The sequence below is a fragment of the Strongylocentrotus purpuratus genome, unplaced genomic scaffold (assembly GCF_000002235.5).
Source record: "Strongylocentrotus purpuratus isolate Spur 01 unplaced genomic scaffold, Spur_5.0 spur5_contig_838, whole genome shotgun sequence".
Classification (NCBI taxonomy): domain Eukaryota; kingdom Metazoa; phylum Echinodermata; class Echinoidea; order Camarodonta; family Strongylocentrotidae; genus Strongylocentrotus; species Strongylocentrotus purpuratus.
The window spans coordinates 1,743,067-1,767,289 of record NW_022145544.1 but is presented as its reverse complement, the minus strand read 5'-3'; the positions used below and the strand labels follow the sequence as shown (position 1 = coordinate 1,767,289).

The 24,223-nt window shown below is 34.4% G+C and overlaps 2 protein-coding genes across 3 annotated transcripts in view; one reads left to right on the top strand and one right to left on the bottom strand.

Moving 5' to 3' along the window:
• Positions 1–3,433: 3,433 nt before the first annotated feature.
• LOC581354 (HIG1 domain family member 1A, mitochondrial) lies at positions 3,434–6,275 on the bottom strand. The gene is made up of 3 exons (XM_781360.5): positions 6,197–6,275; positions 5,377–5,560; positions 3,434–4,129 (listed from the first exon to the last, which is right to left on the bottom strand). The coding sequence occupies exons 2-3, from the start codon at positions 5,462–5,464 to the stop codon at positions 3,945–3,947; spliced, it is 273 nt and encodes a 90-aa protein (XP_786453.1). The 5' UTR covers positions 5,465–5,560; positions 6,197–6,275; the 3' UTR covers positions 3,434–3,944.
• A 1,934-nt stretch (positions 6,276–8,209) lies between these two features.
• Positions 8,210–24,223, top strand: part of LOC756083 (WASH complex subunit 4) — a 34,152-nt gene continuing 18,138 nt past the window's right edge. Inside the window, exons 1-12 of one of the 2 annotated variants that reach the window (XM_030987039.1) lie at positions 8,210–8,345; positions 13,343–13,482; positions 13,975–14,028; positions 15,662–15,727; positions 16,473–16,518; positions 17,934–18,001; positions 19,505–19,587; positions 19,992–20,034; positions 20,477–20,580; positions 21,095–21,215; positions 22,646–22,763; positions 23,855–23,982. In XM_030987039.1, the coding sequence (XP_030842899.1) occupies positions 8,288–8,345; positions 13,343–13,482; positions 13,975–14,028; positions 15,662–15,727; positions 16,473–16,518; positions 17,934–18,001; positions 19,505–19,587; positions 19,992–20,034; positions 20,477–20,580; positions 21,095–21,215; positions 22,646–22,763; positions 23,855–23,982 (1,029 nt within the window). In that variant the 5' untranslated portion in view covers positions 8,210–8,287. Of the gene's footprint in view, positions 8,346–13,342; positions 13,483–13,974; positions 14,035–15,661; positions 15,728–16,472; positions 16,519–17,933; positions 18,002–19,504; positions 19,588–19,991; positions 20,035–20,476; positions 20,581–21,094; positions 21,216–22,645; positions 22,764–23,854; positions 23,983–24,223 lie in introns of both variants that reach the window. The other variant, XM_030987035.1, reaches the window with a different exon arrangement.

Below are 24,223 nucleotides of genomic sequence, written 5' to 3'. Positions count from 1 at the left end.
CATCAGTATTACAGAATATGTAAATCAATTTAATTCAAATTGATACAAATTTAAGGGGGTACAATTGATTTTGAAGAGCTGATTCTACATGAAAAAGAAAGGATTTGTCAAATATACATTTGTTAATTTTACAGCTAAGCTCATAATTTGCAACCCAAACACTGCTGCAGTATGTGGTTGAAACTTAACTCCCAAATATGATGCAGAGACTTTGCTTAGAGAAATATGATAGTGAGAAAGTTAGCTTTTGCAAAAGATTGTGAGCATGATCATCAGGAACAATTACAATGGGGAATTTTTGTTTAGATGTCTAGTTTTTGTAAGTATTTGCTTTAACTTTTTGTGATTGATATTTATGTAGCATGAACAAGTGAAGGACATTTTTGTAAATTAATTTTTTAAATGATTTTGCATGGGGGCATAGATTTTTTTAAAGATCAGAGATCTTGACACAGAAAATCTGGCGTGTGAGGTATATCTTGAATTAAGATTTATTTTTATGGTGCTATTTCATAAGTTAATTCATTATTCATCTCATCTGAATAATTTTGATGCAAGAGTGTGACACTTTTTGACTGCAGGTTCCAGGCAAATGTTTGGTATTCATTAAGGCTATATGCCTCTTTTCACCCCCCGACACATATTGGGATTGCAATTAACTACAGCAAATTATATGTCACCTTTGTGGATTCTTTGATCGATGTAATAATGTCCCAAATGTAATTAACGTATTCCCTTATATTGAGTTTGTTTTATTGGAGAAAAATTTGAAACAATTTTATAACATAGTAAATATCTATTTTTGGAATACAGCTGGTTTAAAATGAACCTATATCCTTGGCTTCTGCTTGACGTGAGATGATGAGTGGCAATTACATGTACATGGACATTATGCTATTTGAAGTTTTGAACAATCTTGTACTTTTAAGTAATTGTAACAAATAGAAACCTTATTATTATTCTCCAATATTCTGATCAGAGATATAATGTAGCTATATGCAATTAATCTGTTTATTGAGATCTGATAAAGCATGCCAGTGAAATTTTTTCTGTATTGAAAAGCAATAGAAATTTGAGAATGTCTTAGGAATACATACTTTCGTGTATTTCCAACTTGTACCTACAGCTAGACAAATGCCTACACATATCTGCTGATAATTATGTATATAATCCTCCTTATTGATCTAGAATTATAAACTATGTGAGCATGCTTTCTAATATTTCACTTATTTTGTAGCAATCAAATAAATTTTCTAGTCACTTTTGTGTAATATTCCTTTGTGTCCGACTTTTCTTTTGGTTTATTCCATACTGTGTATTACTTTCAAAGTAACTGCTGTGAATTTATTAGGAAGGTAAAGTACCAGAATTATATATTTATACCACCCTCCCCCCTTCTCAATCTCTTTCTGCAAATCTCACACACAAGCACACACACGCAATAAAGAACATTGCTTATAATCTGAACCCTTCTTCCACTCATTGCTTATAATAGAAGAAAATAAACAAACTTTTTGTTCATTAGCTCTCTATTTTATAGCATATGCACAAAATTATATAAGTACAGTCATACTATACTACCATAAAAACAGATCCATTTTGGTAACCAATATAGAGCCATGTACATATACATGTATATTCTATGAAAATACATTCACAAGCGAATCCTGCTAAAATACAATGAGATATATACTGGATACTACTGGAAAAGGTACATGTTTTACATGTCTCATCTTTATAAGTTTACATTGTTTTAAAATGCCTTCTGAAATCAAGTGTAGGCCTTAATTTTCAGAATACTGGGATTTTCTGAACCTTATTCTCTGCAGTAAATTGCATTAAATTACCTTTGCAAAGCAAAGCTGATAGACATTGTAGCATCGGCTATAATAACTGGTTGAGCATGTTGGCCAAAAGCAGAATTTGACTGTTCAGTCTTCCAGCTCCCCTACTCTTTATAGAATTTGCTTACAAGCAGTAATGAAGTAAAATATTGAGATGGTTCATTTAGGCCTTACAGCGCAACCAATTTTACAAACGTGTGTACTCGGATTTTATGAAGAAAGTTGGAAACCATGCTTCTTTTTAAAGTCTCAATCTTGAATATATGCAAGTTTTCTGCAAGGAATGAAAATCATATCTCCCTGCTTTCTGCAAATGTAAATAATCAGAAAGAATAGTAGAATTTGGCTGGTCAAAACTGACAATGGCACTCTTTACATGAATAAAGAAAACATTATTTGCTGATTACATGAACATTCAAATAACTAAAAACAAAATTAAAGATTTGCACAAAGCATGATTAATACTAGATGTAATCGTATTGCAATATTTCTTTAGCATGGCATAAGCAACAGAAATACCGGTACGGGAAACAGCACCTAAAATCTTACATCATCACTGACATTTCTCTTGATATTTACTGAATGCTGAAAAATTGTGGTACATACAATGTTGGCAAATTATTAAAATTCAAGAGCTATTTCCTGAATAAGTTTCCATATTTTATTCTATTCAGCAATTACACACTCACACACACATTCATTAAAAGTAATGTACAAGGTGATTATACATTAAATGAGATGGATAGGATTCAACTTCCATTCAGCTGAATCATAAAAATATCTTGCTCAATGCATACTTCCATTTCTCTTTCACGGGAACATTCCATCATGAGTCGGTCTGCACGGTATTTCGTAAAATAACTTTTAGTAAGAATATCTTATCACGCAGCATACGAATGACAATGCTAAACTTGGAAGATGAAAACATGTTAAAGTTAACAAAACCTTACATATACATGAACATCAATCTCATTTCAGCCAACTGTATCCTACATACTTCTTAATTTTCATCTCATTTCTCAATACATTTTTTTCACTGCAACCATTATTATCCATTTGGTCTCATTTCAAACAAACTATGCAACTACATGTATATATCCTTTCTGCAAACAGTCATCAAAGTTCTAAAGTCTTGCCTCATAAAAACTGTCAGGGAAAATGACATTTTTCAGGCAACCTGTCTCATGGTAGATATCATTCATGTTTGATGGCCTCTGTGCGATCAGGCCATTACAATATTTCAGGATGCTTCCTAAGTTCTACTGAGATTCCTGTTTGTCACAATGACAGGAAACATATAGTTCTGGCAAGAAAAGCACATGATATATTCATGTTATTGTGCTTTTATCTCCCCCTCCATTTTGAAGTCTCCTGCATAGAATTTGCACAAAAAGGAATCACTAAAAAATGGGATAAGTATGACTCGACTCAAAACATTAAAAAAAAATCAGCATGTTGCCCTAAACATGAGCCTTAAAGAATGCTCACTTTATTCAAATAAATAATTATAAAATTTTTTAATTAGCTCTTACACATTTTATGTCAGTGCAGTTTCTTACAGGTTGTACATTAATGTAGACTAACACGTCTTTTACTTTTGAGCTGTTTCTCTTTATTGGTTTGTAAATCATAAATAGCAATTACCTTTTTCTGAATGTTCATCACCATAAAGATATTAAAAGAGTTTTATTGCTGTCAAAGCAAGGAAATAAATATGCATCAAGCAGACTTTGAAATTATATAACTTTTGTAACTTTGATCTCTCTGTGGCATTAAAAATAAAAATCATGTTTTTTTTATCACTCTACTTAATTTAATATGCCATAAATGTGCACATGCAAGCTATGATTTCTTCATATACTACAGAAATAAAAGTTATGAATAAAACTGAAATTCAATTGTCCCTGGTGTTACAAATCTACATCAAAACTTGACAGAAAAATGTTAGGTCTTTTACATTTAAGAAAACACACAGAGACCGGCACTTCATTTTAGCAACAGGTGACACAAATGAAGTTTGTAACTTCGTTTTTCCTATCCCTCAATTTGGCAATCCTAGCATATCTTTCACATACATGTACATGTATGTGATCTCTAGAATTATGTCTCCTTATCTGGAGAACTTCTCTTCCACATCGTCACTCCTGCCCCAACGGCCATGGCTCCCACCACACAAGTCTGGGCCACAACTCGAAGCCTCATCAGGAAGATGGATGTGGACGTGTTCCCACGGCTCTTGTACGAGTAGGCACCCCATGCTAAGGCACCAACGAATCCCAAGATACCTGTGGAAGTGGAAACAAATACAAAAGATACATCGATAAAGATCTGCACTGAAATATGACATTTAAGTTGAAATTGATAATGTATAAATGATGGTACATAATAAAGGTAAATATCAAAAGTACCCCAAAAGCATTTTTTTTTTTTTTTTAATTCTGTTTTTTCTACCTATATATATATATATATATATATATCTCAATGTGATTTTATGTGAAATTTGTTAAAATAACTAAATTAGTTTTCAATCTTTATCAAGAACCACTTCTAAGAAGACAAAGAGACACTTTATTCAAGGCATATACATGTATGTATATACACTATAATTTATAAATTGTCCTTATTATGCTGAAAGTGCAACATGCATCGAGGCAACATGGTATGCTAATAACGTTAATGATCGAGTGTGTTTTTTAAGAATTATAATTCATAGTTATTCTACTGGCACTATCACACATTTATTCCACGCGATCTATCTACCAAATCATATATTACATTGAAGCTGTCTCAAGATCGAGACAAACCCTTGTAGGGTTTTTGAACAGCTATACCAAATTTTTGTTATATCATCATTCATAATCATGTAAAATTTATGTTTATGCTGTTTCATATGTATTTATTTGTAATATAATACAGAATTTGAATGTTTTATATTGTACACCTTTTTTCTTAAGAAGGAATTAAATTGAAAAAAAATATTGAACTGAACTAAGGCCATGTAAAATTGATTACATGTTGATCGTCCGGATTTTTTGAAAAAGAGGAGGAGGGTGTACCATGTTATTTGATATTTGATATTTCAAAATGGCCGCTCAAAATGGCTGCTCGGTACATTTTCCCTGACAGTCGAGGCTATTTTTTTTCAAGATGGCCGCCGACAATTTTTTTTTTTTTAAATCAGAAATAGAGCCATTTTAGCAGTGTTTTTCATGTTTTTTTTCTTTCAAAAAAAAAAAAAAATCAAAAAAAAAAAAAAAAAAAAAAAAAAAAAAAAAAAAAAAAAAAATAACAAATAACAAAAAATAGGAGGCGGCCCCCAAAAAGGAAGCGGGCGGGGACGATCAACATGAAATCAATTTTACATGGCCTAAGACCAAGCAGGTTGTGAGCTCTGTGTCAAAGCTAACATCTGTTTGTCTCTCAACAGAATTATAAGTAATAAGATCAAGTGCATCTCTCCTTTATTTAATGTATACATTTGTTTTTAAAATTATTAAAAAAGATTAAATTTGAACCAAAATTTGAACCTCACCAACTGGTACATATGGATCGGCAAGGGCTTTCCTTTTCAGCTTGTCAGTCGCCGACTCAGTTTCATATTCTATTACAGGCCTGGACATTTTGAAACGATGATCGATGGAAAGACAAACTCCTTAAATTGGTTCAATATATTTCCAAACTTCAGATTTTTGCAAGATGTCGAGGACAGGATATGCCTGGAATTTTGAAAAGAGGGAAAATATATGCATAAAATACAGTAATAACTTTTTTAACATATTTATAAAAGTTGATGTTGATGTCAGTAATTTTAATACAATTTATAATCAAGGGTCTAGATGAACCAAAATAAAATATGATTATGAAATTACATTTTACCTAAAATGAAACTGAAAGTCATAGACCTAAAGTAAAAAAAAAATTATTCATGAAAAGATATAGATCTAGAGGTCTAGATTTATATTTATCAATTTTCATTAGAAACTCATCACTTACATTAGATCAACTTCATGGTGACTGATTAGCATGCCAAATTGTCATCCAGGACTTAAGGGGTTACTGACAGAAAAGCCTTTAAAAGTTATATCTCACAAATTATATTACTTCACTCAAACTTGCATCACCAACTCGACCTTGGTAACACACATTATAGGTACACGAGATTGCACGTACGCACAATGACGCAACAAAAGCCTCATTCATGATCATGCATGACTCTGCACCGGCAGCGAGAGCTACGTCTCGAATGCATTTTTGTGTTCTACAAAGTTAATTTACAACAGGAGTTTATACTTTTAACATTTCGAATCATAATCGAGTAAGACAATGGTGTTTTAAATAAAGGTAATACTCACGAGCAAGACCGGCACGGCTAAAGAAACAAGATAAATTCAGCTTCGGCGAGATTGATGTAGGCTGCTAGCTACTAGCTGATACTTGCTGCTGCTGCTTCTGCACTGTACTGCTGCTAAATGTTAACTGATTTAAGACGTAGATGGCGCAGTACCTTTTTCTTTTCTGAGTGTAAAACAGATATCGACCCCTAAAAACTCAGTCAAAGTTTTGATGACAACTCGTTCCACTTAAAAGCATGCATAACACTTATTAATCAACCCACTCATTATATCGATCATAGGCCCAAAGATATATGGGACCATTGGCGTATCAAGAAGGGGGAGGAGGGGGGGGGGGGGAAGGGTATTTTAGGTGTTTGGCAAACAGGGGGTGTTTTAGGTGTTCTTAGCATTTTAAAGACTCCCTTTATCTGAGTTTAATCTATGCCCCCCGGCCCCCCCCCGGCCCCCCACCCCATTGAGGAAACAAAATTAGTTGTCCCCATGCAGAACCCCTGCTTATTCACCGGCTGGCTAATTCGCCGCTTCATATTTTCGCAGGAATTGGGGAGAGAAAAACAAATCAGTGCTCGTGACCCCCCCTCCCATTTTATTCGCTGCTCTAAATGTTTTCTCACGAATTGAGGAAAAAACACCTCGGATATTCCCTTATATGGGACTATGTGGATCATTCACTGCTGCACTAATAAAACATACTTGTTGATTAAACTGAGAAATTCCCGGGAGAAATCAATTATTTCACTAATTTATGTTTAACTCAGTAATTTCCTTTTTTATTTTAATGACATAATTTGAATGGGCGGCACCTGATCAAATCCGAAGATCCATTAGAATATAGGCCTACAAAAATAATCTACCGGTACCTTATGATAAAGTTTGATATAGAAATAGGCAAAAGATAAGTGGGTAACTTTAGGACATGAATGCGATGATCAGCTTAAAAAATAATTTGGCCAAGTTAGGGGGGGGTGCAGGACTAAAGAAAAACAGATTTACAAAAGAAATTAAGAAAGAATGAAACATTTGAAAAAATAAAATAAAACACTGAAAAAAAAACTTTAAAAAATTGAACTTCACAATGTGGTTTTTATAAGAGCTGCAAGGGCATGGGCGGGCTCCACGGGAATTTGCACTGACCAAAATATGCTTGTTGTTGTGCAACAACATTGATGATAAATCATAAAGAAAGGCCTATAGCCAAAGCCTTGTGATAATCATTAATATAAACGGTCTGCACATGCAAGCAGTCTCATCAACTTACACCAACAAAACAAAAGGGGTGGGGGAAACCCACCTAGTCATGTTAAACCAATGCTCTTACTGCTTAATTGCATGGGATATCATAATCTTGACGCCCATTTATGGCTTTGAAACTTCTGATGCACATGTAGATCAGCCTGAGCGGTTGTGACGGCTACATCGACCTGTGGTACATAATAATTATGATAGCATTCGAAGAGAAATTCAGTCTTCAATCAATGTAGCTCATATCCAATAAACCTATTTTAATGATACATTTTAACATAATTACCATTTATTATATAGGGCTATTTTTTATATGCGAAATGTTATACGTATATAGGGCTAGCTAGGCTATATCATTTCTTTCACGGTTAGTTCTAAAATACTAGTAGTCGTCTCTCACTCCTTTTGAAGTGGTATTTGAGATCGAGAGAGGGAAAAGGAGGAGAGGGAATTTAAAGGAAATTGAGAGTGTGAGGTAGATATATAAAAAAAGACTGGAGAGAAATAGAGAGAAAAAGAGAGAGAAAGAGAGAAAGAGAGAGAGAGAGAGACAGAGAGACAGACAGAGAGAGAAAGAGAGGGGGAGAGAGAGAGAGAGAGATAGAGAGAGAGAGAGAGAGATAGAGAGAGAGAGAGAGAGAGACAGACAGACAGACAGACAGACAGAGAAAGAGGGGGTTGAGGGGGCGGGACGAGACGCAGCTTTCCGAATAGTCTTCGTTCAAGCCGAGTTTATATTGGCCGAGTCAAATATATAGTGAATTTCCTGTGGGCAAAAATTTGTACCGGATCCCGTGATCTATTTTTGCAGAGCCTGAGAATTGAAGTCTGCACATTTAACTTAAAATGACGGGAGAATCTATATCTGGTTGGGAGTTCGATAAATTTGACGACGGTTCTTTGAGTGAGTATTTCATTCCTTTTATATGTGTGGCATACAGGCAAAAATATCGTCTCTGTGCTCAGTGTGCTATGTTGAAAACGAGCCGATTTCACGGGCCGTAGACGCCCGTGCTGTAAGTGTAAGCATAGCGCATAGGCATAGAGAAATCTAAAATGTTATTGTGTATGGATGCGGAGGCTCGGATGTTGAGGCTGAATTAAAGGGGGTGGTTCCCCGGGGGCCCGTTTCTCGAAACCAGCGACAAGACAGTCATAACCTTATCCGCCAACTACAGTACAGAGATGTCCCTGATCTTCTTAAACCATTTCAAGGAGAGCTTACTAGCTAGACATCTTGTGAAATTGATTCTATTGCCTATTGTCATGATTGTCGAGTAACTCCCAGCCCCAGGAAGCTCCGGAGCTTCAGATGGTGCATCAGGTGCATCAGGTGCATAGGAAAGCAATTTAAACAGCGGATTGGGTGACATTATCTCAAAATATGCAAAGGGAGTTTTCCAATTTTGACTTACTAGGTTGCTCCGACTCCTCTGGGCATCTCGCAGACCACTTGAAATTATATTTTGAAGAAGTCTTTGAAGGGAAAAAGGGGGTGATTCTTCGTCCTACCCTGACGATTCATTTATGCATTGTTGATTCATTATGGTGAAGACTTCTTCAAATTATAATTTTAAGTGGCCTGCGAGATGCCCAGAGGAGTCGAGCAACCTAGTAAGTCAAAATTGGAATCACTCCCTTTGCATATTTTGAGATAATGTCGCCAAATCCGCTGTTTAAATCGCTTGCCGGTGCACCCTCTGAAAGGCGTCGGCGTCGGAGCTTCCTGGAGTTAATTGTCGAGGAGCCAACACAAAGTGACTTGGTTAATAGTAGAATGTCTGAACGATTTTTCAATTTTTCAATTTTTTTTAGTACAGGGCAAAAGGAAGGGGAACTCGCAAGACACGTCACAGAGTTTCCAATTTGTATTTGATTGATTGCGCTTTCAAAAAATGCATAGTCTAACTCTCTCATTTTTAATCTTTTTTTGCTCAAACTTTCACTGACCTGTTCCTCTCATTTTTCTGCTTCTTTTAAAACCAACTTAACATCAGGATGGACTTCCCCCTTAATCCTAATGCTAACCTTAGGCTTGACCCCAAGTCAAGTGAGGAATTGATGGTGGAATAGACAGGTTTACTAACCCAAATCACGTTTGTATGATGGGGAGCCTAGGTATGCCTGCGCACCTAACATTTCACTTAAAATGGACAAGACACTCTATTGTATTACATTTACGCTTGATCTGATTTAATTCCTTATATTCTATTCTGTTGCTGAATTTAGCAAATTTTCAGGGTACGTCTGATCACACTCAACTAATGATGCTATATTGAAGATAAACTTCAACCATCGTTGTTGATGAATCCATTTTATATAGTCCAGTCCAGAGTCCAGAGTCAAAGACTTGCAATCCTCCCTCCATTACCATTATTTCCCAAATAATTTGTTAATGTTGAGTCCTCAATGCTTTTCACGCGAGGTTTATCCTTAGTGTGTGTGGGGGGGGGGGGGGGGGGGGGGGTCAGCCACCAATGTGAAATATATGTGTCTAACCTTTGTAATGAGTTCATTTGTTTGACTGCAGAAAAAATAGGAGAAACAGAATGTGAAAGTTTGAAATAAATAGGACCAGGCAGTAAGACAAAAATTAAGAGTGTTTGAAATGTAAGATAACCAATAATATATGCAAATCTCAAATTGGTAATTTGGTCAGTGAATGGTGATTCATATGTATGCATGGACAACTCTCTAATTGTTGTGTATAAAAAGTTAAAAACATCATTTAATACTAGTTTTTCTCCTTCAGGTAAGCATTTTCTCCCTTGGGGCACTACTCAAAATATATTATGGACAACATATTATTACAAGTCCACTGAAAAGAATAGACCCTCCTGTGTCATATATTTTGACATTTTTGTGTGTGTTTGAACAAATGGTAAAGTTGTCCTGCAGTATGTCACAGTGATATTACCAGTTCAAAATTTGAAATTTGAAATTAAAAACAATGTCAACTACATTTGTACATGCGCAATGAAAAAATTACTTTAACTAGCAGTGTCTTAGATCAACTGTGTATGAGATGATGAGTGAAGAAAAATGTGTACATTGGTATTTTACATGATGGAATAAAGAAAGATTGAGTAAAAGAGTCTTGCATCAGAATGAGACAAATTAGAAAAAGGAATAATTTCATACTACTTTGTCACAAGCAAAATATTTCAATATACATGTATATGCATCAGCAGTACTGTAAAATTTACACTGAAATGTTGATTTTTTTTTTTATAGGAAAGAATATAAAAACTTATGAAACCTCCATTATCTTATATTGTGCAAGCACTCTCTCATGTGGTTTTTCTCTGTAGATCTGTAGTAAAAAGAAGAACAATTTCAAAAAAGTTCAAAGTTGACTTCCTGGATTTACACTGGTCAGACTGGTTTACAGTATAATTCAAATTAGACAGACTTTTACAAATTTAAGATTGGATGGAATTTGTCTGGTAGAATGCAGGCTTATGAGATTAACAAGATGCTGGGAGTATTACTAATCTTTTTGTGTAATGTCATTATAAAAGGGTTTAAAAATTTTGAACATACTTCAAGATCAGTTCTTGTTTAAAGGAAGGAATGTAAATTATATGTATATTTGTGAATGATAGATATATTTTATGTACATGTGTGATCAAGAATTGAATATTTTAAATTATGTTTAAAAAATAAAGTTTATGTTTAAAAAAAAAAGGGAATGCTTGCAATTTTTTCAAATATGACAGGAGACGGAGTAATTTAGTTAAAAAGTTAGGATAAAAAATTACCTTTAATTTAGGGCAGTATATTTCAATCAAAATCAATTTTTTGAGTGACGCTAATAAAACAATGACAAAAAGGTATTATCAAGGCTGTTTGATTTCAAAGGAGATGACTTACTATATTATACATTAGTTCTAATTCTAATACCATAGCTTCATCAAGAGAAAATTGATACCAGCATGCATTGTATTATTGTGTCTAAATAGTGTAGGGTTACCTGTACATTTTCATCAGTTGTGGATTTTTTTTTTTTTTTTTTTTTACATTTCTCAATGGAAGTAGTATTGTATGAACATTTGCCATTTCCAAACATGGATGATCTTGGTACATTTACCTAATTATGTTAAATGAATTATCTAGCAAATATTACAAGTTCAATCAAGGATTTTATTTTAGTATAAATGTAGTTTTTGTCATGGATGATTGGTGCTTGTTCTTTTGAAGATTCATTTTGTTAATGCAATATGATGTGGTGGTAATCTGCACCTACTTTTAAAACTGGATGTGTTGATTTGAGTCAAGCCTCATGTAAAAGAAAATGCCGTAAATATGTTTGTTGGTGACTCAGTGCAACTTCACTTTGACCACTAGGCTATACATAGTGATTAGTCTTATTGAGATATTGAGTTCGTCATCCAAGGATGTGAGCACACATGTATCATTCAAACTACGGTACATTGATATTAAACGAAGCAGGGAGCATACATGTACAAGACACCATAAGGTTGTTCCCTGTGCACGTCCCTACGCCCTAATTGTAGCTTCCTGTGACAAAACGCTCTGCTCCGGTTGATGTTAACACAGAAACTATCAGACAAGACAGGTCTGTCAGAGTGCAGAGATATGTGGGACCTTTGTGTTGAACTGCAGTGTACTTGTAATATGGTATTCTAACTAATCCAAGGGTGGAAGAGGTAAAGGGAAAGTCAACCCTGATATTAAGTTAAGTTGGCTGTAATAGGAGCAGAAAAATTTGAGAAATAGATCAGTGAAATTTTGAGCAAAAATAATTTAAATTAAGAAATTTATGAATTTTTGAAAGTGCAATCAATCAATCACGAATTGGCAACTCTTCGACTTATCTTGCTCTGTACTAAAAAGCTTCAATTCTTCTTTTTTTTTTGCTTTTGTCGATTATGCATTCACCCTAAATATAATTTGCAAGTTTTTCTACAACACTTGTATGAAACTAATGCCATGACTAAGGAAATGTACAGAGCAAATTTGGGGAGGAGCTCGCAAGATACATGTATGTCACAATTTAAAAAATTCATAACTTTAATTGGATATTACGGTAGTTAAACTTTCTCCTATTTGTTTCTCATATTTTTCTGCTTTTATTAAAACCAACTTGATATTAGGGTGGACTGCCCATATATTGATTGTCTGAATGACAGTAAATATAAAGTAACACAAGTGATCTCTTATTTTAAAGTCTGCGATTACAAAAAATGTACATGTAATTGTTAGATGTTAGGTGTAAGATTAAAAAAAAGGTATAATAATGATATATCTGTAAAGTGCTTAGAGACATCATTGATGTATTAAACGCTATGTAAAAGTGGAATATTATTATCAATTAAACAAATTAGAATTGATTTATATTCTGAAATTGAAGTAGTTATGGACCAATCCTGAAGAAACAAACAGAATACTTTTTGTCCATTATATACAAGTACCTACTTGTGTATGTTTTTATGTCTTTCGTATGCATTAGAAGTGTTCTATGCCACTGAATTACCATGGGGTAAAAGTCTTTTTACAGACATCATCGTTAACTTGAGCAGTGATATGAACGACGATACTACAAAGAAATCACATCTCTTTGAGGGTGAATGAAGTCAGGATAGAATATATTTTCAAGTTCAATTGAAAATTTGACAGTATTTACCTGTGTTGATATTTCCTTTTGGGCATTGTGGCGTGCACCTGTATGTAATCCAGCTAACAATATAAGTTACAAATTGATTCAGCCGAGGACGCAGGTTCGAAACTGACTCACGTCTTTCGGATGGTGACGTTTAAAGGTCGGTCCCCAGACGTAAATAGTCATATCTGATTGATACACGTCTGTAAAAACTCAATACACACTTTGAGTGACAACATCATGATAAAGAAATTTTTTGAAATTTATATTTTGAACAGAAATTGTTGGTGAGGTGCAGCTCAGGAAGTATGGCAAGTTTCTTGAAGAGTATGCCACCCAGTTGAAAGGAATTGAAGATGCCTTAGACGAATCCGTAGGGGATGTGTGGGACTTTACACTAGATCCTATCTCACTACAAGTAAGTACATGCAATACACTGTATTTCTTGGTAAAACTGCAGTTTGTTTAGTTTCATTATGTTTTAATAAGTTTCAATTACTTTTCAAAGAGCATTGTGACCTTAAACTGGTCTTAAACTGTATCATATTCCCTACTAATATCAGTTAAAATTATATTTGTTGTGTTAACATGGTCAAGAATTTAACGCTATTGACAATTATTGTGATTCTTTAAATCTTAGAGATATATTGCAGGTGACTCAAGGCATGTTCGCTGATTAACAAACAGTCTTGGATCAAGACACTTAATTTTTATGATTTTTAGAACAATGAATTTAGGTCAGATATTTTGAATAGACTAGAAGGGTTTTAACTGTTTAACTTGATCTAGTGCTGAGCCTTTTAATTGTAAGAGGATATGATCAATGAGAGTGCTGACAAGGACAAAATTCTATCATGCAATATCCAAACAGTCCTATAACTTGTGTGTATATGTTTGATCTTTAATACAGTACTTGCCGTGTGAACAGACTTCATTGCTGGACCTCATCAAGACTGACAACAAGGTATATGTAAGAAACACATTTCCATTCTATTCCTTGCATGTCCAGTAGACGACAAGTGCATGGAATGGAATGGAGGACCGCGCCCTGAGGACCGCGCCCTGGTATTTTTGGGGTAAAAGCATGAACAAATCAACATTTTCCTGGACAATGATTAAAAAATCATAAGAAACACATTCTCTTTCTATTCCTTGCATGTCTAATAGACAAATAATGCATGGAATGGAATGGAGGACTGCCCCTCGACTGCGCCTTGATGCCAAGCAATCAAACAAGTTGCGTTAGCACTGTTTAGGTATTGAAATAGCATGAACAAACCAACACTTCCTGGACAATGATTATAAAAACGATGATCATGAGATAGTTTATGTGGAGCTGATAAATGTTGCGTTGGCGCCGTTTGGTTAACAGTGCATGAATGAACCAACAATTTCATGGATAATGATTAAAAAAACGATAACAAAAACGATGAGATAGTTTATGTAAGAAACACATTTCCATTCTATTCCTTGCATGTCCAGTAGACAACAAGTGCAAGGAATGGAATGGAGGACTGTGCCTCAATGCCGACTAATTGACACGTAATACGTTGGCACTGTTTGGGTATTAAAAGAGCATGAATGAAGCAACGTTTTCCTGGACATTCATTAAAAAAACGATAAGATAGTTTATGCAAGAAACACAAGTTCTTTCTATTCCTTGCATGTCAAGTATACAACAAGTGCATGGAATGGAATGGAGGACTGCGCCTCGAAGCCCTCGATGCGGACTAAACGACACGTTGCGTTGGCACTGTTTGGGTATTAAAAGAGCATGAATGAAGCAACGATTTCCTGGACAATGATGAAAAAAGATTAGATAGTTGATGAAGGAGTACTATACTTAAGTTGCTCATTATTGAACAGCGTGTATCTGGTATGGCAACCAGGTTGATGGTTTGATACAATAGTCAATGGAAAATACATATACCAACTTTCACCAAATATAAATTGAGTCAACACACATGTCTATGTTAAAGAAAAAGAATGTATGACCATTTGAATAAATGGCCAGTATTGTTTCACCAAAAAAAAGAAAGAAAAAAAGTGGAAGATGAGATTGGACATTTGATGCTGCAATCATTTTGTTTTTTATTGTTTGAACTGCTAGATTGATGTGCTTCTTGAAAATAAGTGAACTTGGTATTTAACTGCTTGACCCAACCCATGAATCATGAATCCCCTAGTTCCATTGCCCTCCAAAATCAGACAATATTTGAAGCATGCATCTAATCTATGGAGATTGGACGTTTGATCCTGCAATCTTTTTTGTTGTTATTTTTTGAATTTCTAAAATGTTATCAGATTTGCTGCTTGAAAATAAGTGAACTTGTTATTCAACTGTTTGACTCAACCATTGCCACCCAGAATCAGACAATATTTGAAGCATGCATCCAATCTATTGACCCTCCAGTGGCATGCATACACGTAGATAAAAATGAAGTACACATCGCTGGTCATATAAAAGAGGGTTTCATGTTTCTTTTTGTAATGATGTAGAATATTTACATGCATCTATTTTTCCATGTGATTTTTTTTGTTAAGTTTGCTATATTCTTGGTGAACTTTGTTTCTTGGATCCTTGTGTCTATGTACAGATCTTCAACAAAGTCATCACTGTATTTGCATCTCTTTGTTGTGAGGTTGAGCAGCTGAAATATGAGGTAGGTTTACAGGAGAGATGTCTGTCTCATCATGCAAATAGACTTCTGTTCATTTTGATAGGGGTTGTCAAGGATCAGGGGCCCTCAACAACTTCAGTTGGTTTCAGGACCCTGTTTCATAAAACTTGTTATCAATAACCAATTTTAAATTTCTATGACAAATTTGCTCTCAGCCGGCAATCAAATGCCACGCTTTCAGTAGATTACAGCAGTTATTGTTACTGTTATTGATAACAAGTTTTTGTGAATTATAGTGAAATGCGATGAAGTTGAACCTAAATAATCCCGTACAGTGCAACACTTTTTTCGTTGGTTAGAATGAAAGATTTTCTCTAAATCATTGACAAATTTTATAAGCAAAATCTACTTTTGGTAAGCCTTTTAGTATTGTGTTCATAATGATTATTAGATATTTTGTTATTAGTATATAAAATGACCAAAAAAACCCAAAAAAACATTTTGACAATATTTGTTTAAATTTAAATTTTTGTTTGTATTATCAGTATTTTTTTCATTAGCGTACACTAAAAAAATAGAAAGAGCTAGTTATCTTGAAGTCCTTAAATATCATGTCTAAGTTCAATTCCATATATGTAAGGATGGTTTGCATTACCAATGGAACAAAGCAACTTCATTGAAGGAGAATAATACATGTATTCTGTAGTACCTAGCTCGATCATCTTGTCTTTATTGTAAGGGCATTTTAAGCATAATTTAAAAATACTTTTTTACCCATTTTTTCAAGGCTCAACATAAATTCTACCCTGCACTTATCTTCTATGGAGAAGGAGGTGAGTGTCAATCAATTTGTTTTAGTTTGTTCAAAAAAAATAGTTTATGACTGATGATCTTTGTACAGTATGAGATATATATGTGAATCTTTACCCAAATCATTTACGGTGCACCTGTTAACTTTTTTCAAATAAATTTTATGGTAGTGTAAAACCATCAATAAAAATATAAAAACAGAAAAGATAGATTTATGAATCAGTGTCCTTGAACACTTGCATTTATATTCTGCATATTCAGACACATTTGAGTGTCATAGTTACAGCCCTTTGCATGGAAATTGTCTGTATTATTATTATTAAAAAACACCAGAGATACTTCATAATGTGTGTTTTGAAAAACCTTTAACTCAACATTTTCACTTTTTTTGTTTCAAAAAAGAATTTTCTGTCACTGAAGTGAAGTTACAAATGTATGTAAGAATAGGGAATCTTTAAAAAACTGTTCAAATACCATTCATTTGGGGAGTGTTTAGGGTTGTTTCAAAGAAATAGCTGGAAAATGTCGCTGAATTAAGTAGCTGGTCAATTGAAAAATGTCCTAAAATATATTTCAGTTAGGTGTTAATTAATTAGCAAGGAGATGAAAGACAATTGCCAATCATGAGAGGGCTTGGAAAAGGTACTGAAATCTCGAGATAACCCCAGTTGATTTATGACACATGTTAGTCGTGGTCATAGGGGATTGCAAATCTTGACTCATGTACCCCGTTTGGCATCATGTCAGGTGTGGGGGAGGGGGGGGGGGGGGGGGTGTCATGAGGTCATATTGAGATATACATGTAGGATGTACATGTAACAAGGGGCCAATTTGTGTAGGATTTAGGATGTTAATCCATAAACTATGAGATTTAATCTCAAAATGGCTCTATATTTTACCATACATATATGGAATGTATTGTGAAATGAAATGTGTGTCATCTGCCCTGCAAATGTACCCCATTAAAATCAACCTGGCTTGTTGTATACCGATTTCAAACTTTTGAAGTTTTCATTGTTTTTAATTAATACTTCTTTATGCTAAACTAAATGTTGCTACATGAGTGAAAATAATTGTCAAAAATTATATTCAATTGAGAAACATGTGTGTTTTAATAGCTTGTAAGTATAAAATATTTCATTAAAAGGGTGCTAAGAATTCCAAATGATCAAATTCAACTTGTCTTACTCTCATACTCAATTTGAATTATTTCTAAAGATCAATGCTGCTTTTAAGTTGCCACATTTTAAAGTATTATTTAGTTGGTATGAATGTTGTAAGTCCAGATAAGTCTTTACAATTTTATTTCCAATTTGCTGCAAACTGTTTTGGATTTGTAAAAGCAATCCTACATTACTGATGAAAAAAAGGAATAAGATATATAAGAGAGATTTCCCAACATGCACACTATATTCATTTTTTTTTTTTAAATGAGCAGAACCTGAGACAGGCTTGGAGGAAGGAGAGGCACAGGTTCAGATGGGACGTCTTATGCCCTTCTTACAGGTGAGAAAACTATATTACTTTACCCACTTAATCTTAATTACCCTTTCCTTATGACAGGGAGGGGGGGGGGGGCGGTAGTCACATTAATCATGTCATGTATGATACGGTCAAAATGAAAGGATGTGTGAGGATTATAATTGTGTATGTTAACCAATTGTTATGTAAATAAAAAGTTGTAGTCTTGTAGGTAACTTTTATGGATGTTCTTATAAGTGCACACATGCATGTGTGAACAATGGTGGTAAGATGAGCTTTTCCTATATGTTCAATGAATGATGGGTAAAATTTAAAAAAAAATCATATTTCTATGATTTGCTTAAAGTTATCTAGTTGTGGAATTATCCATTGCAACCTTTGTTTGGAATTTCATACTAATGAAAAATATAATCACTATGTTATTCTAGAAATGTACATGCTAGACAGATGGTCATGATTTCATGCATGTGAAACTCATATGCCGTCATACATTCATGTGTATAGATTGTTTACTCTCGACCTTCATCGTAAGGCTTACCTAGGCCCAGCATACCAGTAGTACATGCCTTGTACATAGAAGTTGATGTATACAGATAAACAATCAGGGTTACATACGTGTCGGCGTTGAGTGACGGCTTGTATATCATAAAGGAAGCTGTGTGTCACTGCGTTGACATTTAAGAACGTGGCCTCATGGCTGCAAGACAAAGTTAAGTCTACTCCCAAGGACATGGAGGTGTATGGAGTAAGCGATATAACCCACCCACGCATATAACGAAGAGCTCATGTGTTTATACCCATGTAGGTCATGTCTTCATGTGGAAATGCGTTAATCCCAGTGTGCCACCAAGTTTTTTTAGCAGCTGTCATAAAATGAACTTTAAAATGTTAAATTTTGATTTATAGTGCTTCTTGCATTGCTAAAGTGGTCATGGAATATGTTCCATGGGAACGATTTCACAGCGTGGGTATTGCTTTTACTTCATGAAGTAAGACCTGGCTGTGCTTAGTCCAAACAAATTATTGAACACTCAAAATTCTCAGTCAGGATTTCCTATGGCATGGAAGTGATTTTCAAAGATTATTAAACATCATGCTTTCCAGATGCTGCAGATCTTAAAGTAGTCATAAAGGGGCATAATTCATCCTTCCCCCTTGACGTGCTCAGCAGTATGATATAAGCTAATCTTTTTCTTTTTAATATTTTGCTACTTGTATTAATTTTTAGTAAGTTAATTAGTTTTCATTTGAAACTACTTATAAAAAAGCTTATAAGGGAAATAGCTTAGGAAAATGTTGAATGAGAGTTACCAAAAAAAAATCATTTTGTTTGAGATATCAAGATAGTGTTGTTATCATTGCTGCTAGCATTAATAATTTTGCAAAACGATTTGTTAATTTGCACAATGATGTTTACCTATGTTCATGTTGATGTCCCATAAGATGGCATCGTCAAGAGAAATGATTGCAGGTGTTGCCCGTGTCATTCATGAAATTTCCCTTTTTTGTCGACTTTTAAAAATTTAGGAGCTGTCTTGCTACGTGAACCGTTGCTATGAAGTTGTCAAGAACATGGTGGACCAACTTGCTGCCTTGTACAACAATGCAAAGTAAGTTGATAAATGAGATGTCATCGTACAAACTGTACTCTGCTATTTTGTGAGAAGGTTGGCAGGAAATGTCTATGTAAATTTATGTTATATATTTTAATTTAAAAAAAAAAATTACTGACTGAAATCATGATATACAACCAAAAAAAAGAATCAAAGTCAGTTTTGACAATTTTCTAGCTAAAAGCTTCTTTGTTCAGCATTGTCATATGCATGAATAATTAATTGTACTATGATCCCTTTGTCATGCCTGAAATACGACTGTGTAATTAATAATATACTCTTTTGTATGATTAGTAGCATATATTTGTCATTAAAAGACAAGTGAGATGAATATAGAATATTGTAACTGAATGTATTATCATTCAATTTCTCATTTATTCATTTTTCTCATTATTTTGCAGGACTGCACCCAAGATCATTGATGTTACTCATGTCCATTTTCTTGTAAGTATAAGTCCTTTGAATGTACTAAACTTCTTCAAATGTATTACGTTTTATCTTGAGAAATTTGTGAACTGAAAAACAAGTAAATTTGCTCAACTACTGAAGAAGCAGAGAAAGCAGTTTTTGCAAATGTGCTATATCACTACAACTTAAATACCTAAGTTGTTTACAAAGACTGGAATCAAGAATATTCTGGGTTTCACTCTTTTGAAATTAAGATAAAATGATATTAAGTTGATAGCTTTTCATTACCTGTAATTAATGAGTCTGGAGGAAAGAATGACAGAAAATAGGTCACAAATATGTAGAACAAAAAAAGGAATCTCAGAATATGAAAGTGATCTGAGTTGAATACCTTTAATTGTCAGATTATCATAGCTTGAATTTATAAGAAGGTATACTTCACTGGTTGTGCAATACTCTTACTTAATATTTCTTCCAGACAACCTATGAGTACCTGGGTGAGCTCCTGCGTATCTTGATCACACTCGATGAGATAGTTGCCAATCAAGCAACACTCAGGGATCACTGGACGCTCTACAAGAGGTAAGTTAGAAATTAAATATGTTTTCATATTGTGTACCATTTTATATCGAGGTGATGTTCAGTAAATAAATGTGAGGAGAAAGAGACATACAGAGAGACAGACAGAGAGAGAGAGAAGAGAAGGATAGAGATAGAGACAGAGACAGAGAGAGAGACATAGACAGAGAGACAGAGAAAGAGAGAGAGAGAGAGAGAGAGACACACACACACACACAGACAGACAGACAAACAAACAAAGTGATAAAAAAGGAAGATGGAAGAAGGAAAGAAACTAGAATATAAAATAGGTACACATTCATAAAACAAATCAAAAATTTTGTTGATACAATTTTTTTTCTAAATCAAGAAATATTTATAGATTATTGTTTCTCTATATTTATAAAGTTGAAATTTAAAAAAAGATACATTTACAAAGCTAAAATAATATATAGATATTTAGAAATGAATGCATCATCATCATTTCATATTTATCTTTGTAGTATATTTTAATGTTTCCTATGAACTTTCTTTTTAGGATGTTGAAGTCGGTGCATCACAACCCTCAGAGGTTTGGGATGGAGGAATCCAAGCTGAGACCGTTTGAGAAGCTCCTCATGGGACTCCAGGGTCAACTCTTAGATGGCATGATCTTCCAGGTTAGTATCGTAGCAGCAGACCTGTCAGTTCGCCTACAGGACACTTGCATATATATCCCTTCCTATTAGGCCTTTAAAAGAAAGATGTTGTATTGCCCTTTGGAACTGACCCAAAAATCTTGAAATCTATGTTCGGCTTTTTTTTACCGTTTTTTTTTTTGTTACCGTTTTTTTGAAAAAAAATGTATTAAAGCATTCAAAACTGAGAAACATCAGCCCAAAGCAAAGAGGGAGTAAAAAATATTTTTAAAAGTTAAAAAAAAAAAGGAAAAATTTCCGACCCACCGACCCATGTTTTGGCATCTAAAGGGCAATACAACATCTTTTATCAGATTTAACCTGTTGACTACTGAATTATCACTTTCCAATAGATTTAGTACAGGAACTACCCAGTTTAGCCAGTGGGTTAAGAAAGTGAATTGAAATATGAGATGAGACAGCTCAGTGGTAGAGCAAAAGCCAGTGATAGAGCAGTGGTCTTGTACTGATATATTTAGGTCCCAATTTTGAAATGAAGTTGATGCACTGATGCTCGTTGGCAGGGGCGTACGCAGGATTTTTTCAAGGGGGGTTTTAAAATATTTTGCTCCCGAAAATTTGAAAATCGCGCCGGCCGAAAAGTCGCTCAGTGGGGGGGGGGGGGGGGGGGTGGGGGGGGTAAGCGGACATTTTTTTTTTTTTTTTTTTGGTGTCTCGAAATTTTAAAATTTGACATTTTTCTTCGTTGGGGGGGGGGGGGGGGGGTAAGGTCACCTTATTTAGGTTTGCCGTGGGTATATTTTTTTATTTTTTTTTTCAAAGGGGGGGGGGGGGGGGGTTTGAACCCCCAAACCCCCCCCCCCCCCCCCCCCCCCCCTGCGTACGCCCCTGCTCGTTGGTCATGTATTGACCCTTAATTTCCAAGTCCTGGGCCTATTTCATAAAACTTGTTATCAATAACAAGTGTCTAATTGCTATAACAAATTTGCTCTCAGCCAATCAAAATGCAATGATTTCAATATATTATAAGAGTTCTTGAAACTCATTATTGATAAAAAAAAATTATGAAACAGGGCCTTGGTAGGAATTTAAGCCTAAAGTCATCTCAAAGCCAAGTTCTAAAACATGCTATTGTGGCATAGCCATTCTGTCTGTTGCACAAAATGTAAGACAAATTTGAAAGCATGCAAATTCATATATTACTCTGAAATGTAAGTTATAATTGATATATGAAATATCAAACATGTATTGTACCTTATAGTTAAATTTTAGATTTTGCTCAATGTAGATACACTGAGGCTAATGAGGAGATCAATTGATTTCATACAGTGGGGCAGCTTTTAAGTGAATCATGAAAGTATGATTTAAATAGAAAAAAAAGGACACCTCCATATTCATGAAAGAAATGGGGAGTAAAGGTAATTTCTGATCATTTTTTTTTACATGAACAGAACTGTGTTGAGCAGAACTTTGATGACTGTGGAGTGACAGTGTCGAAGAATACCTACTTCGCCGAGGAGTTTGCTTACAATATCAGAACCATGTTTGCCAACACTGATCCAAGGATTGGTAAGTCTCCACTATTCATCTCATTTATGATGCTACTTAAAAACAAGCTAGCCAATTACCTGGATTGAATCCCAAAATGTTTTTATAGAATATTGTTTTATTGGGGTTACTGAAGGTTTCGTGTATTCTGTCATAAACAAACGCTAATATTGAGTATGTGTTCTTTTAAATTTATGAAATCAATAAAAACTTGATATATAGATAAAGATGTCAAAAATAGTTTATGCTACATCATTTAAAATATTCATTTATTCATTTGGCCTTGGGAAAAAGTCTATACAGCTGATATAAAACATCTACTGGTGTTCGCAAGGTCATTACTGATGTTACATTGTTAACATTACAATGTGATCTTTTGAACAAATAGAATCAACAAAAAATGTAATAAATAAATAAAAATGAAACATTTTATCACTATGTTATTTGAATTATTCAATAATGTGACTATAGAAATACAATCACTTGCTCTGTCATATCCAGAGCAAATAATGACATGATTACGATGTGATCTTTTACATAAACTGAATTAATTGAAAAAGGTAACAGCGACTAAGATCAAACATTTGCCAATATTTTATGTACATGTTCATTTATTGAGCTAATATAAAACTTTAATTGCTCTGTCATAACGGAAGCAAACATTAGCATCTAATCTAGGGCATCTGCCAAAGTACAGGACAAAGGTCACGAATGACTTTTTTGTCAGTGAAGAAATGAATCAATTCTAGCTAGTGGATACCTTTTCATAATTCCTGCAGTAGCCTGATAAAAGTGACTCCCTAAACTTCTAAATGATCCCCAAACTGGCCCAATGTTTAATTATTCCAGGAGATGACCAATGTGTTTGAAATTACGTTACCCTTACAAGAAGTTGGTATTCTTACATTTGTACTCTTCCCTGTATAAATCTTGTTCCCAACGTGGTGCATGCAAGCTGATGTGAAAATTTGGAATCCGTAGACAATGTTGAAAGAGGAAGAGTATTATTGTCCTCTTATAATTAACCCTTTTAAAAAAATATGTCATGCATGATTAAGGTATGAGAAATTTGAGCACAAGGTAAATTGCTTTTATCCACTTTCATTGAACAGGTGAGGTGAATGAGACAGACCAAAGACTGAAGTATGTTGGTATATGTGGTCTCTATGTACTCCACTATCAGATCTTCAGAGTCATCGACAAAAAGGTCTTCAAATCTCTCTGGGATGTCTACAAAAAGGTAAGCTTGCATACTGTAATTTGTGTGTGTCTTGAAGATGTGGCTTTGTGTTTTTAGATGCTTATTACTACCAAGAATTGATGGTAATGCCTGTTAAAAGCCAGAAGGGTATTAACTTATAGGTTATGTTTTGTTGCTAACTTGTAGGTTGTCAAATCAGATCTTACTCTTTTGTTGCTAACTTGTAGGTTGTCAAATCAGATCTTACTCTTTTGTTGCTAACTTGTAGGTTGTCAAATCA